Here is an 18,862-nt window from a genome sequence, read left to right as displayed (position 1 = left end):
AACCACTAATAGGGCTTCTTTTATATGCACAGCATGGTGTGGATTGTTAGCTCCTCCTTTAAAACTTAAAGCTATAGGCCAGGTGCATGTGAGGTTTTACTACTATATAATGATTCAACAATCGAGAATAAATGGAAAAGCATTTGTACCTTTGAGCCTTTTAAGAGTTGAACTTTCTGGAGATTTCCCCCAATACTCGGTGAGCTATTGTAACAGGGAGTAGCTTTCTAAGTTCATCTTTGCTAGACACTCAGTGAGGCTCAGTTTTTCTTGCTGGCTGGTGGTCGTCCATTGTGCATCAGATATGCAATCTTATACCAAAAGGAAAAGTCACCACAGCAAATATTTCTGTGTAGTGTAATTGCATTCTATTTTTAAACATGAATCCACAATGGGGAGGGCTCCCAAGGAAATCACGCCCAGATAAAAATAAGCTGTGTTAAACATGAAAGTGATAATAATTTTTTGAACCTGTTGTCATTGGATGAACAAAATGTCATGTAACAAATACCTTTTGAAAATTATGTAGTGAAATAGTCTGTGTGGGGATTAAATAAGAAAGGACTGCTTGTCAATTCCATGGCCTGCCTCTAGCTGTAACAGTGATATAACTGTGCTGAACTAAGATCATTTCTACTGATTTCTACTTAAACTGCATTGCTTTTCCAGAAAGGAAAGTATCACTTATCTTACGTTAAAATTTTTTATATTTCTTAAATGTATCACCTTAGCTTTTTTACCCAGTAGAGGTCTTTCAATAGCTTGCATGTAAAAAAATGAAAGATGCTCCCTCTAAGCTACCAATTCAGTTCAAGTTGTTCCATACATTAAAAAATTACCACTGGATACTTTCGTAAATGAAGTGCTAATGTAAATAGATGGAAATGAGTGAAATAACATTTTATACAAAGTCTTATTTCTCTTGGTAGCATGGCCTGCTATTTTGTTTGCAGTGAGAGGAATCAAACCTGTCACCAAATCAATACCCAGAAATATCTCTTAAATGTTAATAAAATGATGATATCCTTTTTAGATCTATTCATTTTAATTAGGCTAACCAAGCACTGTTTATATCTTTTATAATTTACTTACATAAATACATACTTTTGATATAATATACATATTAATAGATATGACTTACCACTACTATATCAATAATAATAATTATTATATCAATATTTAATGTATTATAGCTCAGAGAATATGCTTTGCCTGTGATCATGTTTACTTTTTTATTAACATTTTATTTCTACCTATGTAATATAAACTCAAACTTGGATTATTTCTATTATTAAATATGTACTATATGAAAAGACTTTTCTTAGGTCTAAAGAGGCCAGGTCTGAATTATCCTAGATTTTGAATTAATTTTTGAATAGATTTTATGGCTAGATTTTATTAAAAAGCAAGTATTACTTGTGTTATAACAAAAAGACACTAGAAATATAATTGATTTAAATAAGTTCTTACAAATATAATTTAAATGTCTAATCCATTATCCAAATCAATAAAGACAAATTATTGATTCACTAGTCTATTTTAGAGCTGATGACAAAAATACTATTAATAGACAAATGATAAAAGGGAATTCAGTACCAGAAGTTACTTAAATTTATGTCCAGATCATCTTGGTCAACAAAGTGAGGACTTGAGAAATAGAATAAAGCTATTCAAGAGAAATTCAATTCAGCAAAGCTGATTCAGCCCATTATTATAGTATTATGGTAAGGAAATTCCAAAGTGAATATAATGGATTGTGTTAATACCCTTTAAAAGTAACTTTAAATCCTCAGAGGCAGTGTGTTTATGCTTTGGTAAGCACCAGATATCAATAGGTGTGAATTTAATCATCCCCAAGGATTTTCAAATGTTATGTAGTATATGAAACAAGTTTGAAGTTGGTAAGCAAAACTTAACTGTATTTTTCTTCTAGGTTTCCTATTTCTTATCTTTTGGTGACCAGCCTTTAAGCATCAGGGGCCAGAGTTAGGACACATTTGTTTATCTCATGCTTAGGGATTACAGTCAGAAAGACTAAATGACCTAAATGCTGTAATATCTCATGTGCTGTGACCCTGAGTTTTGGAGTTATTCATGGTGCTATTCAATAATATAATTCTTATTTTAGTACTATTTCATATAAATTGCAGTATAAAATATAATTTGCTTACTATTACCAAGTTCTCTTCCTTAAGTCCTAAACATAAACTTGCTTCTAATTATTTTACTATAAATAGATAAGTAATTTAAATATATGCCCTAAAATGGGCATACTTTTTTAAAATAGATATTTAAAATTACCAAATTCATATAAATTAATCTCTCGCTTGCTTTACTCCAAAGCCTAGGGAATCACTTGCATATAAATTATGCTTTCCTTCTAATCAGTAATACAGACTCATTAATTTGAGCTTCAAGATGTGACAAAATCATCTAGCTCCAGGCAAGAGCTATGTCTATTGATAGGTAATTGGTAACATCATTTGTTTTATACACACAGTCAAAATGGGAAATTATAAAATCATTATTTTCTGCCTGAATAGAAACAGCTGTATTCATCCATTATTATTTTTTTAAATATATAATTGCAATGATATCTTAAATTTTAAAAGTTAGTTTACTTTCTCCAATTATTACCATGCCTTCCTGTATCCAGTTGAACCTCTATACCAGTATCCAAAATTTTAGTAAAACATAGCTTTCATATGACTTTCAATTTCTCCAATATACGTCAGAGACCATTATAGATTTGCGTCTAAAACAGAGCAGGACCCTATGGGGCCCTCCCAGGTACAAATCCTTTTCAAGTCCACCATTTTTTTTTTATAGGAACAAGGCTTCAGTTTCCTAGACCGTCTGGGTCTACCAAAGGGCAGATTCAAATAGTTGCTAATCAGAAAAGTGAAGAAAGGCAGAAGCAAAGAAGGAACCATCAAGAAACAGTAGTGCAATGATGGGGCAGGGTCCTCGGTCCTCCTGAAGAAATATACATAACAATATCTTTGAATTAAGCTGAGAATGCTAACACCAGGCTGAGCACAAGATTCCTGGAGCACCACCTCATTACCTCACCACCAACCAAGCAGAACAAAATCTCACACCCTGCAGTCCTCACCCCAAATTTTTCCTATAAAACACTTCCTTGGGCTTTTTACCTTGAGCCATGCATTCTCCTTATCTGTTCAGCAATAAACTTTTCTCTGCTACAAACTGATATTTGGATTTGTTTAGCCTCATTCTCAGTAGGGCACATGAACTTGCTTGTATTCAGCAACACTTATCTCTTTTGGAGGTTGGCTTACATTTCCTTTCTTCCTTATAAACTTTATTTTAACTTTGCTATACTAGATGTTCTCTCCCTTGTTCACCCATGGCATGGGCTTGTCATTCATTTTTGCTGTATATTACATTTTGACTTTTATTTTATTCAACAATTTATTATCCCAAGTAAATAATGGACTATTTGATAGATAGTTCTATCATCCTTTAAATTTCTCTAAACTAGGCACAAAGCATGTTGAACTGATCCTCAGTTCAGTTCAATCGCTCAGTCGTGTCCGACTCTTTGCAACACCATGAATCACAGCACGCCAGGCCTCCCTGTCCATCACCAAATCCCGGAGTTCACTCAAACTCATATCCATCGAGTCGGTGATGCCATCCAGCCATCTCATTCTCTATCGTCCCCTTCTCCTCCTTCCTCCAATCCCTCCCAGCATCAGAGGCTTTTCCAGTGAGTCAACTCTTCACATGAGGTGGCCAAAGTATTGGGAGTTTCAGCTTTAGCATCAGTCCTTCCAATGAACACCTTGGACTGATCTCCTTTAGGATGGACTGGTTGGATCTCCTGGCAGTATAAGGGACTCTCAAGAGTCTTCTCCAACACCACAGTTCAAAAGCATCAATTCTTTGGCGATCATCTTTCTTTATAGTCCAAATCTCACATCCATACATGACCACTGGAAAAACCATAGCCTTGACTAGTAGACCTTTGTTGGCAAAGTAATGTCTCTGCTTTTTAATATGCTGTCTAGGTTGGTCATAACTTTCCTTCCAAGGAGCAAGCGTCTTTTAATTTCATGGCTGCAATCAGCATCTGCAGTGATTTTGGAGCCCCCAAAAAATAAAGTCTGACACTGTTTCTCCATCTATTTCCCATGAAGTGATGGGACCGGATGCCATGATCTTAGTTTTCTGAATGTGGAGCTTTAAGCCAACTTTTTCACTCTCCTCTTTCACTTTCATCAAGAGGCTTTTGAGTTCCTCTTCACTTTCTGCCATAAGGTGGTGTCATCTGCATATCTGAGGTTACTGATATTTCTCCCGGCAATCTTGATTCCAGCTTGCGCTTCTTCCAGCCCAGCCTTCCTCATGATGTACTCTGCATAGAAGTTAAATAAGCAGGGTGACAATATACAGCCTTGACGTACTCCTTTTCCTATGTGGAACCAGTCTGTTTTTCCATGTCCAGTTCTAACTGTTGCTTCCTGACCTGTATACAGGTTTCTCAAGAGGCAGGTCTAGTGGTCTGGTATTCCCATCTCTTTCAGAATTTTCCAAAGTTTATTGTGATTCACACAGTCAAAGGCTTTGGCATAGTCAATGAAGCAGAACTAGATGTTTTTCTGGAACTCTCTTGCTTTTTCGATGATCCAGCGGATGTTGGCAATTTGATCTCTGGCTCCTCTGCCTTTTCTAAAACCAACTTGAACATCTGGAAATTCACGGTTCACGTATTGCTGAAGCCTGGCTTGGAGAGTTTTGAGCATGACTTTACTAGTGTATGAGATGAGTGCAATTGTGTGGTAGTTTGAGCATTCTTTGGCATTGCCATTCTTTGGGATTGGAATGAAAACTGACCTTTTCCAGATAGATGGAAAACAATGGAAACAGTGAGAGACTTTATTTTTGGGGGCTCCAAAATCACTGCAGATGGTGACTGCAGCCATGACATTAAAAGACACTTGATCCTTGGAAGAAAAGCTATGACCAAACTAGACAGTATATTAAAAAGCAGAGACATTACTTTGTCAATCAAGGTCCGTCTAGTCAAAGCTATGGTTTTGCCAGTAGTCATGTATGGATGTGAGAGTTGGACTATAAAGAAAGTTGAGCACTGATAAATTGATGCTTTTGAATTGTGGTTTGATCAAGATTCTTGAGAGTCCCTTGGACTGTAATAGATTCAAGCAGTCAGTCCCAAAGGAAATCAGTCCTGAATATTCATGGGAAGGATTGATATGGAAGCTGAAACTCCAATACTTTGGCCACCTGATGCGATGAACCAACTCATTGGAAAAGACTCTGATGCTGGGAAAGATTGAAGGTGGGAGGTGAAGGGAAGGGCAGAGGATGACATAATTGGATGGCATCACTGATGCGGTGGACTTGAGTTTGAGTAAGCTCTGGGAATTGGTGATGGACAGGGAAGCCTGGTGTGTTGCACTCTGTGGGGTTGCAAAGAGTTGTACACAACTGAGTGACTGAACTGATTATATCTTGCCTGAGAGAATGTAGGGGAGCAGAATTTGCCATTCTAAAACATGTCTTCTTGGCATATTAATTGTTTTAAGCCTCTTATTTTCTAAAATCAGCAGAAATGGGAAATTCTCTGAAAACCAAGTAGGAGATGTTGCTTGGTAAGAAACATGTACATTTATAAGGGAAATCTTGCCTGGGCATACATATGCATGCTTGCATGCATACTAAGTCGCTTCAGTTGTGTAAGACTCTTTGAGACCTGAAGGACCACAGCCCTCCAGGCTCCTCTGTCCATGGGATTCTCCAAGCAAGAATACTGGAGTGGGTTGCCACTTCCTCCTCCAGGGGATCTTCCTAATCCAGGGATCAACCCACACCTCTTAAATCTCCTGCATTGGCAGGTGGAGTCTTTACCACTAGAGCCACCTGGGAAGCCCACATAAGAATGAGGACAACCAAATCTCTGGAAAGGTTTAGCAATGGTGAAGGTAATGACAAATCTGAATCACAATTACCCTCGATTACCTGGTTTTTCCCTCTTATAAATGACTCCCCAGCCTCAACATCCTCTTGTCTTTAGCTGAGAAGGTTATTTAAAATGAGGACTTTGGTTATTTCCAAGAGTTACTGTTTTTCAGGGTCTCTCACCTGTATTCAGATTACAAAACTTCGTGAAATTTTTTTCCTGTTAATTTATCTCATGTCAATTTAATTCTTAGACCAGTCAGAATCCAGAAAGATAGAGGAAAATTTCTTCCTCTTCAATAATACCATCATCAATGAATAATTAAGTAGGAAGAAACGATATTTAGGGGTAACTGGTGGTTCATAATGAGAGACTTAAAAGGTAAATGTACTAGATGTTACATATAGTCTTGTTAGAGAGTCTGTGACAAGGTTTTGTAATAATATTTTGACTATAAGTGGTAATAAATCAGGGTTAAATTCTATCTACCACCCCTTTAAAAATACAGCTTAATTTAACAAGCAATTTAGGGAATTAATGTCTTCTTTCTACCTCATTATTTCCTCACTGATGACACTGGCAACAGCAGTATTAACTATAAACAAGACTTCGCTAAAACTATTATCTAATTCTTAACAGAAGGAGTACCTTAATATCAATTATTAACAAATAGCCTACTGTTGGTAACTGTTCTCTTATATTTAAGTGTAGAATATTAAACAACCTTATCTAGACTCTCAGCCACCTGAGAATTGTCTTTTGCAAGGGCCTTAATTCTGAAAAGTGGTCCAAATGCAAGTGTCTCAAAATGACACATTTATTTTGCTGAAGTACTTCTATAGTCAATGTAATTAAGACCCTCAAATAATAACATCTTTTTTTTTTTTTTTTCAGGCTCAAACTTTCTCTCATATGGTGTTTAACTCCAAAGGGGGGAAAAAATGTGTGAGCAGGTTTTCTGTTTGATGAATGTATTTGAAATATAAGCAAAAAATGTCGATTTAAAAGCACTGATTAGAAGAAATATGATCTTTGCCTAAAACAAGAATAAAAATCAGACTCCTAAATTATGCAAAAGATTGTCACCTTTGTTTCTTTATATCTTGCATAAAAACATTTTAGTCTCCATTGAAAAATCTTTGAATGTCAGCATGGAGAAAGCTTTAATTCAGCTCTTGCTAAAGGATAAACTGAATATCATATTAAGAGAAACTTATCAAGAGTTTAATTTCAGATTCATTAATTTTTTCAGATTCATTAAATTTTATTTTTACATTTTGTTAGATCTTCATAATCCAACATATCTGTATCACAATATTTTAGCTGAAAAACCCACATTTTATTCTCTAATGTATTATTTCCTATTAGTATATACAATTTTTATCGTACATGTTTTATGGTTTTTCTAAAAGTTCTAAGTGAAGACAGTGCTGAGAGTATAGCAATATCTATATAGTATAGCAATATTTGGGCTTCCCAGGTGACGCTAGTGGGAAGGAACCCACCTGCCAATGCAATAGACAGTAAGAGAGGTAAATTCAATCCCTGGGTCAGGAGGATCCCCTGCAAGAAGGCAAGGCAACTCCAATATTCCTGCCTGGAGAATCCCATGGACAGAGGAGTTTGGCAGGCTAAAGTCCATACGGTCATACAGAGTCGGACATGGCTTAAGTGACTTAGCACACACGCATGTAGCAATATCTATATTGCTTATAGGTACTGAGTCCTTTCACCAAGTACTGAGTACTTTCATAAAGATAAGTTTCCTTTGGAATTAATTGTTAAGAAATATGTGACATTTTTGTTTTAGTCTATGGTTTAAGCTGCCATAAAACTTAAATTCACAATCAAGTTGTCAATGATTAACTCCTATTTTTTCTCCAACCTATCCTATAAGGTCTTGGTGAAACTACTTTCCATTTTCAACCTAAACTCATGCTTTCATTTCCCTCATTTTGTCACTCTTCTAGAAGTTAGAAGTTAAAGTACCTGTTTGTATCATTTACAAAAATCTATTGAGCAATTTGTTTTTTCCAGAAGATTGAATATGAATAAATCATGCTAATTTCTCTCGAAGAGCTTATGGTCTATCAGGGGTCAGGGTAGCAACAAACATGTGTACCAAACGTGTACGAAGATGTGAACCAAGTGTTATGAGAACAGAATGAGCAGAAATGATGGGGGGAAGTTTAGCAGATGTCCTTGAGTTGGATTTTGAAGGAAGAATATGAGTTACCTAGATGATTAAAGAGAAGTACTACTTCTACCATATGTTTTAAAAAACACTCATTGACTTAATAAATATTGATGGAGAGGCCACTTAAACATTTACATTTGCGGAGTACCAGGTGATGGGACGGAGAAGGCAATGGCAAGCCACTCCAGTACTCTTGCCTAGAAAATCCCATGGATGGAGGAGCCTGGTAGGCTGCAGTCCGTGGGGTCGCTAAGGGTCGGACACGACTGAGCGACTTCACTTTCACTTTTCACTTTCCACTTTCACACATTGGAGAAGGAGATGGCAACCCACTCCAGTGTTCTTGCCTGGAGAATCCCAGGGACGGGGGAGCCTGGTGAGCTTCCGTCTATGGGGTCACACAGAGTCGGACAGGACTGAAGTGACCTAGCAGCAGCAGTAGCAGCAGGTGATGGGAAGAAACATTGTTTCTGCTCTCTCCAAGCATACAGGTTCAAGCAGGATTTAAAAAAAAAGAGTGGGAGAGAGACTGTAAAGAAGCCCTAGATACAACACAGATCGATTCATGCAGAATTGGAATAAATGAGGGAGCCTCCCCAAGGAGAAGCCAGAGGAGCATGCACCCCTGAGGTCTTTATGTTAATAGTTTTAGAGAATGATCTTTACCCCCAGAAACTTGGGGCTAAAGAGACAGCAAGGAAAGTAGTTAGCAGACTAATTCAGTACAATACACAAGAAGCAATGGAGAGGGACTTTCCTGGTGGTCCAGTGGCTGCGACTATATGCTCCCAATGCAGGGGGCTGGGGTTTGACCCTTGGTCAGGGAACTAGATCCCACATGCCACAGCTCAGAGCCTGCATGCAGAAACGAAGTTCAGGTTCCTGTGTCACAACTAAGGCCCAGTGCAGCCAAAAAAATAAATAAGGTATTTTCAAAAAAAAGTGATGGAGAGTCAAACTGAACATTCTGTACTAAAACACATTTAAAAAGGCTGAGGAATGACTTCTTGATCTCCTGTCTCACCAGCTCTCTATATCCCTGATCAGCATTTCTTTTCATGTACCACTTTTTTAAAAAAATGGCTTACTCTTTAAAATTCAACATTTGCATTTATTTTAAACAGAAAACAGAGACTGTTAGGAAGACACATTTTGCATCTATTTGCTGTTTTTGCAACAAAGAATGAATCAGAAGCGGTTTTAATTGTTTTCATCCCAACTCAGTGGAAGAGACATGAGTATCTTTTTCAAGGCTAATCCCCCACTAGATTTTTAAATTCTCATCTCTTCAAGAAACTTGCGTCACACTGATTTATGTATCTCTAAACCTACCCTTTCTGTTAACTTCTTTTCCTCTTATTTACAATCCCACCTCATACAATTCCACCTTGCTGTATCACTTTTTCCTCCCTCTCAGGATTCATGAGAATAGATTTCATTAATGAACACCTTTTCCTTCTTCCTATTTGTTTCATAGTGAAAGTAGCTTTCTAGAGACACAACTGTATTGAACCATTGTTATCAAGTTCAATGACTATATTCGTAAGTGTCTTTTGTATTTTTACATTTAATTTCCTGATATGGTTTGATGTTTATATTTCACATTCTTGTTTCTAGAAATAAATGAAGTATATATTTTACTGATTTTTAATAAGTTTTTGTCGTATCCAGTGAACTCATATGAGGTTCAATTTCTTTGCAAGAAAGTTAGAAATTTAGCTGATTAATGAAGAATCAAAATGCTTACTTGTGGTCATAGGGCTGCTGAAATAATCTTATGTTATTGCCAATAGTCAGATATAGTGTCATGTACCTATGAATCAACAGTTAGTTTAAAGGTGACACATTATAGCTATCATTTAATTTTTCTCAAAGAATTTTGATGAAAACTTAACAAGAAACTGTACCAGTGTAGCAGACAATCCCAAAGATGCCACCCAATGATTTCAACCTCCTAGGATTAACACTCGTGTTCTATTTCCTCCCCTGAATGTGAATTGGGATGATCAACTCAGTTATAATAAATAGAAAAAGACAGAAGCTACGGGATGTCATTCCAGCAACTAGGTTATAACAAATGTTAGGTGTGTATTTACTCTCTCTCATGGATCACTTGCTTTGGAGGAAGCCTGGGGCCATGAGACAGTCTTAGAGAGATGTCCATATGGTGAAAAACTGAGAAAGGCCTCTGGCCAACAGACAGCAAGAAATCAATATCCTTAGTCTAACACCTGTGTGGGAGTGAGACCTGCCAAAATCCTAAGAGGTGAGTTTGAAGTGTATCATCCCCAAGTGAAGTCTTTGACTTAGGCTGCAGTCCTACCTGATTGCTTGTCTGTAACCTCATGAGAGACCCAGAGCTACAAGCAGTCAGCTAAGCCATACCTTTACTCCTGACCCACAGAAAATGTGAGATCATCAATCTTTGTTGTTTTAAGTCACGAAACATGGGAGAATCTTATCGTGCAGCAATAATAGATAAGTAATATAACATATTTGACTGTATTTCAAAGAGGAAACTTTAATAAATAATGAATAACTGATCGTCCATTTTTGCATTATTTAAAAAATTGTGACTCTTTTCAATGATATATTGTCCATTAGTGCCAGTCAAAAGAGCAAAGATTACTCATGGTTACTCAAAAAGTAATAATTGCAAGTAAGTGATTAGAAATCCAGGACAAATCATTTTGAATCTTGTCTTCCAAAAGAATGGATGAAACTGAGACTATAGTTTGTAAAACCAGTGAGGATAAATGCCCACACCCCCCACCCCAAGGTAACAGATGGATGAACGTCTTAGAGTAATATTTGCAAAGAGGGACGGTTTTAGATACAGGCAGTATCTCTCCGATGAGGTAACTCACCTAACTGTCATTGATTGAGTAGTCAATGTCTGCGACAGATATTTGTGCCTAGATTTTAGCAGCTCGATTGTTCCTGCTGAGAGAACGACCCAAGTGACATACCTAATACCTGCAAACTTTAGGCCTCTGAAGAAGCCGAGAAATGGCACAGGTATCAAAATAGGAGATTTTTGAGAACATGGGAAAAACGGAGAACTGCCTTTTCTTTGAAATAATCAGAACAAAACTAGCAGAACAAGTTGGCATTCATTGACAATAAAGTGCATAAGAATAACAGTGGTGAAGTTAAAAGTATATTGAAATTATCTTGAAACTTAGCATAAATATGCAAAATATTTGAGAGGGAATCGAAGGAAGCCAGCCTCACAAATAAGGTAAATGGATAGCTTGCTCAATTAAAGTAATTCAAAATACTCATCTTGAAATTATTTTTTGAAGAACATTTTAAAATATGCCTGTTTCAAGGTATACTGGAAGAAAAAAAAAGTCCATGAAATATAGTCAAAATAGAGTTTGTGAAATCATACCTGATTAAAGAGAAGAATTAGAGATAAGCTAATCCTATACTGGTAATAAAACAGTAATCTCACAATAAATAATGTGGTCTGGCAATTGTGCTGAGATTTATTCCCTTTCATAGTTTAGGCCGCAGTGAACCCATGACTATTCTCATAGCTTTTTAATTGCTTTTCCAGTCGTATTCTGTTTCTCAATAATTTTACCTATGCTTATGAGATTTATTTTCCCAAATCATAGATGTCACATAACTCTGTAGTAAGTATTCCCTGACTATAAAACAGCTATGCTTTCAGGATACTCCAACAGTCTCCTTGCAGGTGAAGCAGGCAGACCACATGTCCAGCTTCCCAGATTAGTATTATGGCTTCACTACACATGGGTTCAATTCCTGAGTCGAGAAGATCCCTTAGAGGAGGCTAGGACAATTTACTCCAGTATTCCTGCCCGAAGAATCCCATGGACAGAGGAATCTGTGGGCTACAGTCCATAGGGTGCAAAGAGTTGGACATGACTGAGTGCAAACTCACACTTATCAGTTATGATATGTTTGGCATGGTAACTAATATTCTTGGTATTTTAATTTCATTATCTATAAAACAGGATAACATTTTTAATGAGTCTAAAAGTCTATTGAAAAATTAAGAGAAATAATCCATCACATGTTAGGAATAGTGTCCTGGTCCATTATGAGTATTTCATAAATATTAGCTATTATTTTATTATTGCTAATATTGCTCCTCTTTGAAATTCAAAGTAACCCAACATTATGAGTGTCTACCATCTGAGAGAAGATTTCATGTACATTATCTTATTTAACTTGAATTACAACAGTCTCTTTTTTAAAAATTGATAATTAATTTTTTAAAGATATTTTTGATGTAGATCATTTTTTAAAGTCTTTATTGAGCTTGTTAAAATATTGCTTCTGTTGTTTATGTTCTGCTTCTTTGGCTGCTATATATGTGGGATTACTAATTCCCTGACCAAGGATGGAACACACACCAACTGCATTTGGAAGGCACAGTCTTAACCACCAGACTGCCAGGGGAGCTCTGAAACTACAAATTTCTGAAATAGGAATCACTATTTGTATTTTAAATATGAGGAGACCTAGATCCAGATATTTTAAGTGACTTCTGTACATTCTTACAAAGACTGAGTGCTACAACCAAATTCCCACACCGATTTCCTGACTTCATGTTGAGGGCTTTTTTTTTTTTTTCCCAGTGCACAGGAGTTTCCCTTTTTGAGTTTGTCACCAACTACTCCATTGTAAAGAATACTGGTTAATAATTTTGGCTATGAATTTGAAACCAGCATGAACAATTACTTGTAATTCACTCAAATTCACAAAGGTTAAACTTTCTTAACTGTAAAAGATGGCTAATGATGCTCATCTTTATAAACTTATTAAAAGGATTACTTCACTTAAGTATAATAGCTGGTAATATATGTGCAAATTTATTAAATTTATAGGAAAATATTTATATTTTTAGGGGCTTCCTTGGTGGCTCAGTGATAAAATATCCACCTGCAATGCAGGAGACAAAGGTTCCATCCCTGGGTTGGGAAGATCCCCTGGAGAAAGGCAACCCACTCCAGTATTACTGCCTGGGAAAACCCAAGGACAGAGGAGCCTGGAGGGTTACAGTCCATAGTGTCTCAAAGAGTTGACCACGACCTAGCAACTAAAGAACAACAAAATTACATTTTTGGATTTGTTAAATTTATATTAAGACAATTAATGCTATTCTCACATCCCACATTTTGTTTTTTCATTACCAGACCCTAATCTTCCCTGCAAAGTCAAGCGGCCCTTAGGAAGCATCACTACGAACAAAGCTAGTGGAGGTGAGGGAATTCCAGTTGAACTATTTCAAATCCTAAAAGGTGATGCTGTGAAAGTGCTGCACTCAAAATGCCAGAAAATTTGGAAAAAGCAGTGGCCACAGGACTGGAAAAGATCAGTTTTCATTCCAATCCCAAAGAAAGGCAAAGCCAGAGAATGTTCAAACTACCACACAACTGCATTCATTTCACACGCTAACAAAGTAATGCTTAAAATTCTCCAAGCCAGGCTTCATCAGTACATGAATCAAGAAATTCCAGATGTTCAAGCTGGATTTAGGGAAGGCAGAGGAATGAGAGATGAAATTGCTAGTATCTGTTGGATCACAGAATAAAGCAAAATAATTCAAGAAAAACATCTATTTCTGCTTCATTGACTATGCTAAAGCCTTTGTGTGGATCACAACAAACTGTGGAAAATTCTGAAAGAGATGGGAATACCAGACCACCTTACTTGTCTCCTGAGAAACCTGTATGCAGATCAAGAAGAAAAAGTTAGAACCAGACATGGAACAACAGACTGGTTCCAAATTGGGAAAATAATACATAATGGCTGCATATTGTCACCTGCTTATTTAATTTATATGCAGATTACATCATGCGAAATGCCAGGCTGGATGAAATACAAACTGGAATCAAGATTGCCAGGAGAAATATCAATAACCTCAAATATGCAGATGAGACCACCATAATTGCAGAAAGCAAAGAGGAACTAAAGAGCCTCTTGATGAAAGTGAAAGAGGAGAGTGAAAAAACTGGCTTAAAACTCAGTATTCAAAAAATGAAGATCATGGCATCTGGTCTCATCATTTATTGGCAAATAGATGGGGAAACAATGTAAACAGTGACAGACTTTATTTTCTTGGGCTCCAAAATCACTGCAGATGGTGGATTGCAGCCATGGAATCAAAACACGCTTGCTTCTTGGAAGAAAAGCTATGACAAAACTAGACAGCATATTAAAAAGCAGAGACATCACTTTGCCAACAAAGGTCCATATAGTCAAAGTGATGGTTTTTCCAGTAGTCACGTATGAATGTGAGAGTTGGACCATAAAGAAACCTGAGTGCCAAAAAAATGGATGTTTTTGAATTGTGGTGTTGGAGAAGACTCTTGAAAGTCCCTTGGACTGCAAGGTGATCAAACCAGTCAATCCTAAAGGAAATCAGTCCTGAATATTCATTGGAAGGACTGATGCTGAAGCTGAATTCCAGTACTTTGGCAACCTCATGCAAAAAGCCCCTCATTAGAAAAGCCCCTGATGCTGGGAAAGACTGAAGGAAGGAAGAAAAGGGGATGACAGAGGTTGAGATGGTTAGATGGCGTCACCAACTCGATGGACATGAGTTTCAGCAAGCTCTGGGAGGTGGTGAAGGACAGGGAAGCCTGGTACACTGCTCTCCATGGGGTCGCAAAGAGTTGGACACAACCAAGTGACGGAACAACAATAAGGATCTTCCCTATGCTTATCTCTGTCTATTGAAAATGTACCTTTCTTTCATAGAGAAACGTTTCCCTTTGTTCCAAAGCACTGCTTTATCCTCCAAATAAATAAAGATCCACAATCCTGTGCCAAGCTCCGTAGAGTTAGATATGCTTCACCATTCAGAATTTTATCTTATTTTATAGTTAAGTGTATGTCTGTTTTAGTTTTAAAACTAAAGTTTAGTTCTTTAGTGCTTAAGAACTAAAACAGAATCCCACAATTAAACACAACAATATTTTCACTGAAAATGGTACATATGTTCATATTCATTTGGATAAATAAAGACTATATGGTTTATATCAGTTCAGGCCATATATTCTAACATATGCAGATCAGGCTAGAAAGTGATTGCCAAATAATTAAATTTTAAACAATTTGTGTTCAGTTGTTTTGATTTTGTATTTACACATAAAGAATTGTAGACCTGTACGAACTCCTTCTGTCCCCTACCTCCCTACTCTTAACAAGTTTATTAGGTTCTTTCTTGAGGTTATGTGGTATTCTGCCTAGCATGATTGTGTAATTACTCATCTTAGCCTCTGTTACTCTTGGGATCTCTAAGGGAAGCAAGTGTGTTTTCATCTTTGTATGTTTTTCAGGATCAAGGATATTCTTAAATCCTACTAGGTATGTTAAGCACACTTTACAAACAAGAAGCTGTCACACCAGTATTTCAAATGTGTAGATATTGCTAAAAGCACTTGTCTTCCAAATATGGCAATACTTCTTTTCATGGTCATTAATATACATTGAGTCATTATTCAAGCACATTTCTTTGGAAAGAAACAGTGTAAATTATGCTGGCATTGAGTCCCAAGAAGATCTCATGAAGAACTTAACCAAATTTAGGTTGGTCTATATTAGGATTCCAGAGGAGGTAGGTAATGCCCCCAAATTTAAAATTCTGATCTAAATTTGGGAAATTAGAACATGATGGGGGAACAGTCTTAGCATCTTATTGTCAATGTGCAGTTGAGCCATGAAAAATTTAATGATGATATTCTTTGACTAAAATTGACTTCATCCTATGTGTTTGTGAACCCTGTTGTTCCAAGTTATGATTTACTTTAGAAGAAACAGTAATTCTTGCCATCTCACCTATATGCTGTCCATACATGTGATAAAAGAAGCTGAAACAATACGCAGTGTTCGTGGGTCCATAAGGGTTTTTGGGAGCTATGCTGAAAACAGGGCTGAGAAGTCGAGCCTTTTCTCCTTCCAATCTGGGTCGAGATGTCTCAATGTACATATAAAAACCTTTGAAAAGACAAAATAAAATGTGTAGGCAAATTATTAGTAGGTGACATGAAATTTAAAATTACTGAGAGGTTAGAATATTCATATATATTAATAGTAAAATTGATAGAAGAATCTATCTTATTTATAAAAATCTATATATGCAAACATAATATAAAAATAATAATATACATAATTAAAGATAATTTTTTAAATATATAAAAATGAGGCAAAACTGGGATTTTACAGTTGAATTGTCAAAAAAATTCCTAATCTCTTTATACAGGTCAGTAAATTCTCAGTGAAAATTAATGATTATAAACTTTGGAAATAACTGAATACATGATATGGTAAATAAAAAATTCCATGTTTTATTCCAAAATCTTTAAATCTATAGCTAAACATTCCCTTGCAATTCACATTTAGCATAGTAGCATTTTTAAAAGTCCAAGGCTGGAATATGATTGATATGAACACACCATTTCATACACTCATACCTTCTTTGGAGCCACTACGATCAGCATTAGGTCCAGTGTTTGGAGTATATTTTGTATTTCTTGTTGCAGTACTTTGTTTTGTCCAGTCAAAATTATCTGTATCATCTTGGGTGAACAAACAAATGTTACCATCTTCAAATCCACAGTGAAATTCTCCTGTTGGCAAATTTTAATTTCAATAAGTTAAATTAATGCAAACACTGCAATAGTCTTCTAATTAAAATTTAAAACATACAGCAATAATAATGCAAGGCTGCAACAATGGCACCATAGCCAAAATAATGTGCAATATGACAACTAAACCTAAAGCTACTTCAATTTTAACGGAAATGAAAAATAATCTTGATCAGCCTCTTATTTAAGAATTTAAATCAAAACCATTTTCCTCTGAAATGTCCAAATAATTGAAATCAAAGAATGTGCTGCCTGCTTGAATTATGGCTGAAGAATTTCCCAACTTTCCTTCTTCAAGTATAGGAACAATCCAAACAGAACAATTAGAAAAAGGTCTTAATTAAATTACCTGATGTCACTTTATTTTTTTTTATGATTTGTATGAAATTTTTTTATTATTTTATTTTTTTATTGGAGGCTAATTACTTTACACTATTATATTGGTTGATTTTGCATGAGTCTGCTCCGTGTGTACATGTGTTCCCCTTCTTGAACCCCACTCCCACCTCCCTCCTCCCCATATCCTCCCTCTGGGTCATCCCCGTGCACCAGCCCCGAGCATCCTGTATCATGAGTCCAGCTTGGACTTGTGATTCGTTTCACATATGATAATGTACATGTTTCAATGCCATTCTCCCAAATCATCCCACCCTCACCCTCTCCCACAGAGTCCCAAAGACTGTTCTACACACCTGTGTCCCTATTGCTGTCTCGTATACAGGGTTAAGGTTACCATCTTTCTAAATTCCATATATAGGCGTTAGTATACTGTATTGGTGTTTTTTTTCTGGCTTACTTCACTCTGTATAATAGACGTCACTTTAAAGCTGTCTACCTTGAGCCTACAATATTTCAGACCGTGTCTGCAGATGCTGTCACACATACTCATTTGCGCAAATGGAGGCTTACTTAAGGAAAGATAATGGCAAATTATTTTTAAAAAGTAGTTATCTTTCATACTTTATTTGAATGTGGATTTGCCAGATGCTTAAAATTCACTAAAGTAATGAAAAGACTTTATGAAGAACCTGTGGAAGGACTGGGATTTCTTGGATGATGGCCACATGCTGAGCTCAGAGAAAACAACAAGTTCAGAGAATGGTAGTAATGTTTCTAGGTATTAAATAGTTTTCTTACTGGAATGGGCCATGCTTGAAACACAGGAGTAAATAATATCTTTAATTGAAAAAAATAAAGAAAGCTTGCATTATTTCATTCAAACTTCAAGAACTTTATAAAAACACAGAAATACTAACTCAAGAGATTCACAGAAAAGAAAGTTTTGGCTAATTTTGGTTAGTAAATAATGAAGTCAAAACTGAGTACAGATTCCCTTCAATTCATAAAGTTACAGACATCTAAATAATAAAGACTCCTGTATTTTTCCCCTGCAATGGGTTAAATTTATGAGATATTCTTGGGAGTGGAGCCCTTGAAGTTGGAACCATGCTCCTGAATTAATGTGTTTCTATACACTAACAATGAACTGTCAGAAAAGGGAATTAATAAAAATATCTCATTTTCAGTAGCATCAAAAAGAATAAAATACTTAAGAATAAACTTAGCCAAATATATGAAAGACTTATACACTGAAAACTACAACACACTGATAACAGAAATGAAAGAGGACACAAATAAATGGAAAGACATCTTAAATTCTTGGATTGGAAGGATTAGTACAATTAAAATATCTTTACTACCCAAGGTGATCTTTAGAGTCAATGCATCCTCTGTGAAAATACCTGTGGAATATTTTTTTTTAACAGAAATAGAAAATAGAAGCTCCTAAAACTCTTATGGAACCACAAAAAACTTGTATACTATTGGTTGGAATATAAATTGGTACAGCTATTACGAAAAACAGTATGAAGGTTCCTTTAAAAAAAATCTAAAGCTAGAACCACCATACTATCCAGTAATATCTCTTAAGAACATACATCCAAAGAAAATGAATTGAATACCTCAAAAAGATATGTGCTCTCCATGTTCACTGCAGTATTATTTGCAAAATAATATTATTTGAAAGTCAAATATTATTTGAAAAATAGTATTATTTGAAAGTTGTTCAGTCATGTCCAACTCTCTGCGACC

At 36.1% G+C, this 18,862-nt stretch overlaps 1 protein-coding gene across 1 annotated transcript in view; it reads right to left on the bottom strand.

Moving 5' to 3' along the window:
* The window catches only part of MDGA2 (MAM domain containing glycosylphosphatidylinositol anchor 2), a 962,529-nt gene that overhangs the window by 19,935 nt on the left and 923,732 nt on the right, over positions 1-18,862 (bottom strand). The window contains exons 13-14 of the mRNA XM_055436380.2: positions 16,598-16,753; positions 15,963-16,121 (exon numbers count right to left, since the gene is read on the bottom strand). Of these exons, the coding sequence (XP_055292355.1) occupies positions 15,963-16,121; positions 16,598-16,753 (315 nt within the window). The remainder of the gene's footprint in view (positions 1-15,962; positions 16,122-16,597; positions 16,754-18,862) is intronic.

This window comes from Moschus berezovskii, chromosome 9 (assembly GCF_049115385.1).
Source record: "Moschus berezovskii isolate FMDL1 chromosome 9, NW_MosBer_1.0, whole genome shotgun sequence".
Classification (NCBI taxonomy): domain Eukaryota; kingdom Metazoa; phylum Chordata; class Mammalia; order Artiodactyla; family Moschidae; genus Moschus; species Moschus berezovskii.
This window is presented reverse-complemented; position numbering and strand designations above follow the sequence as displayed.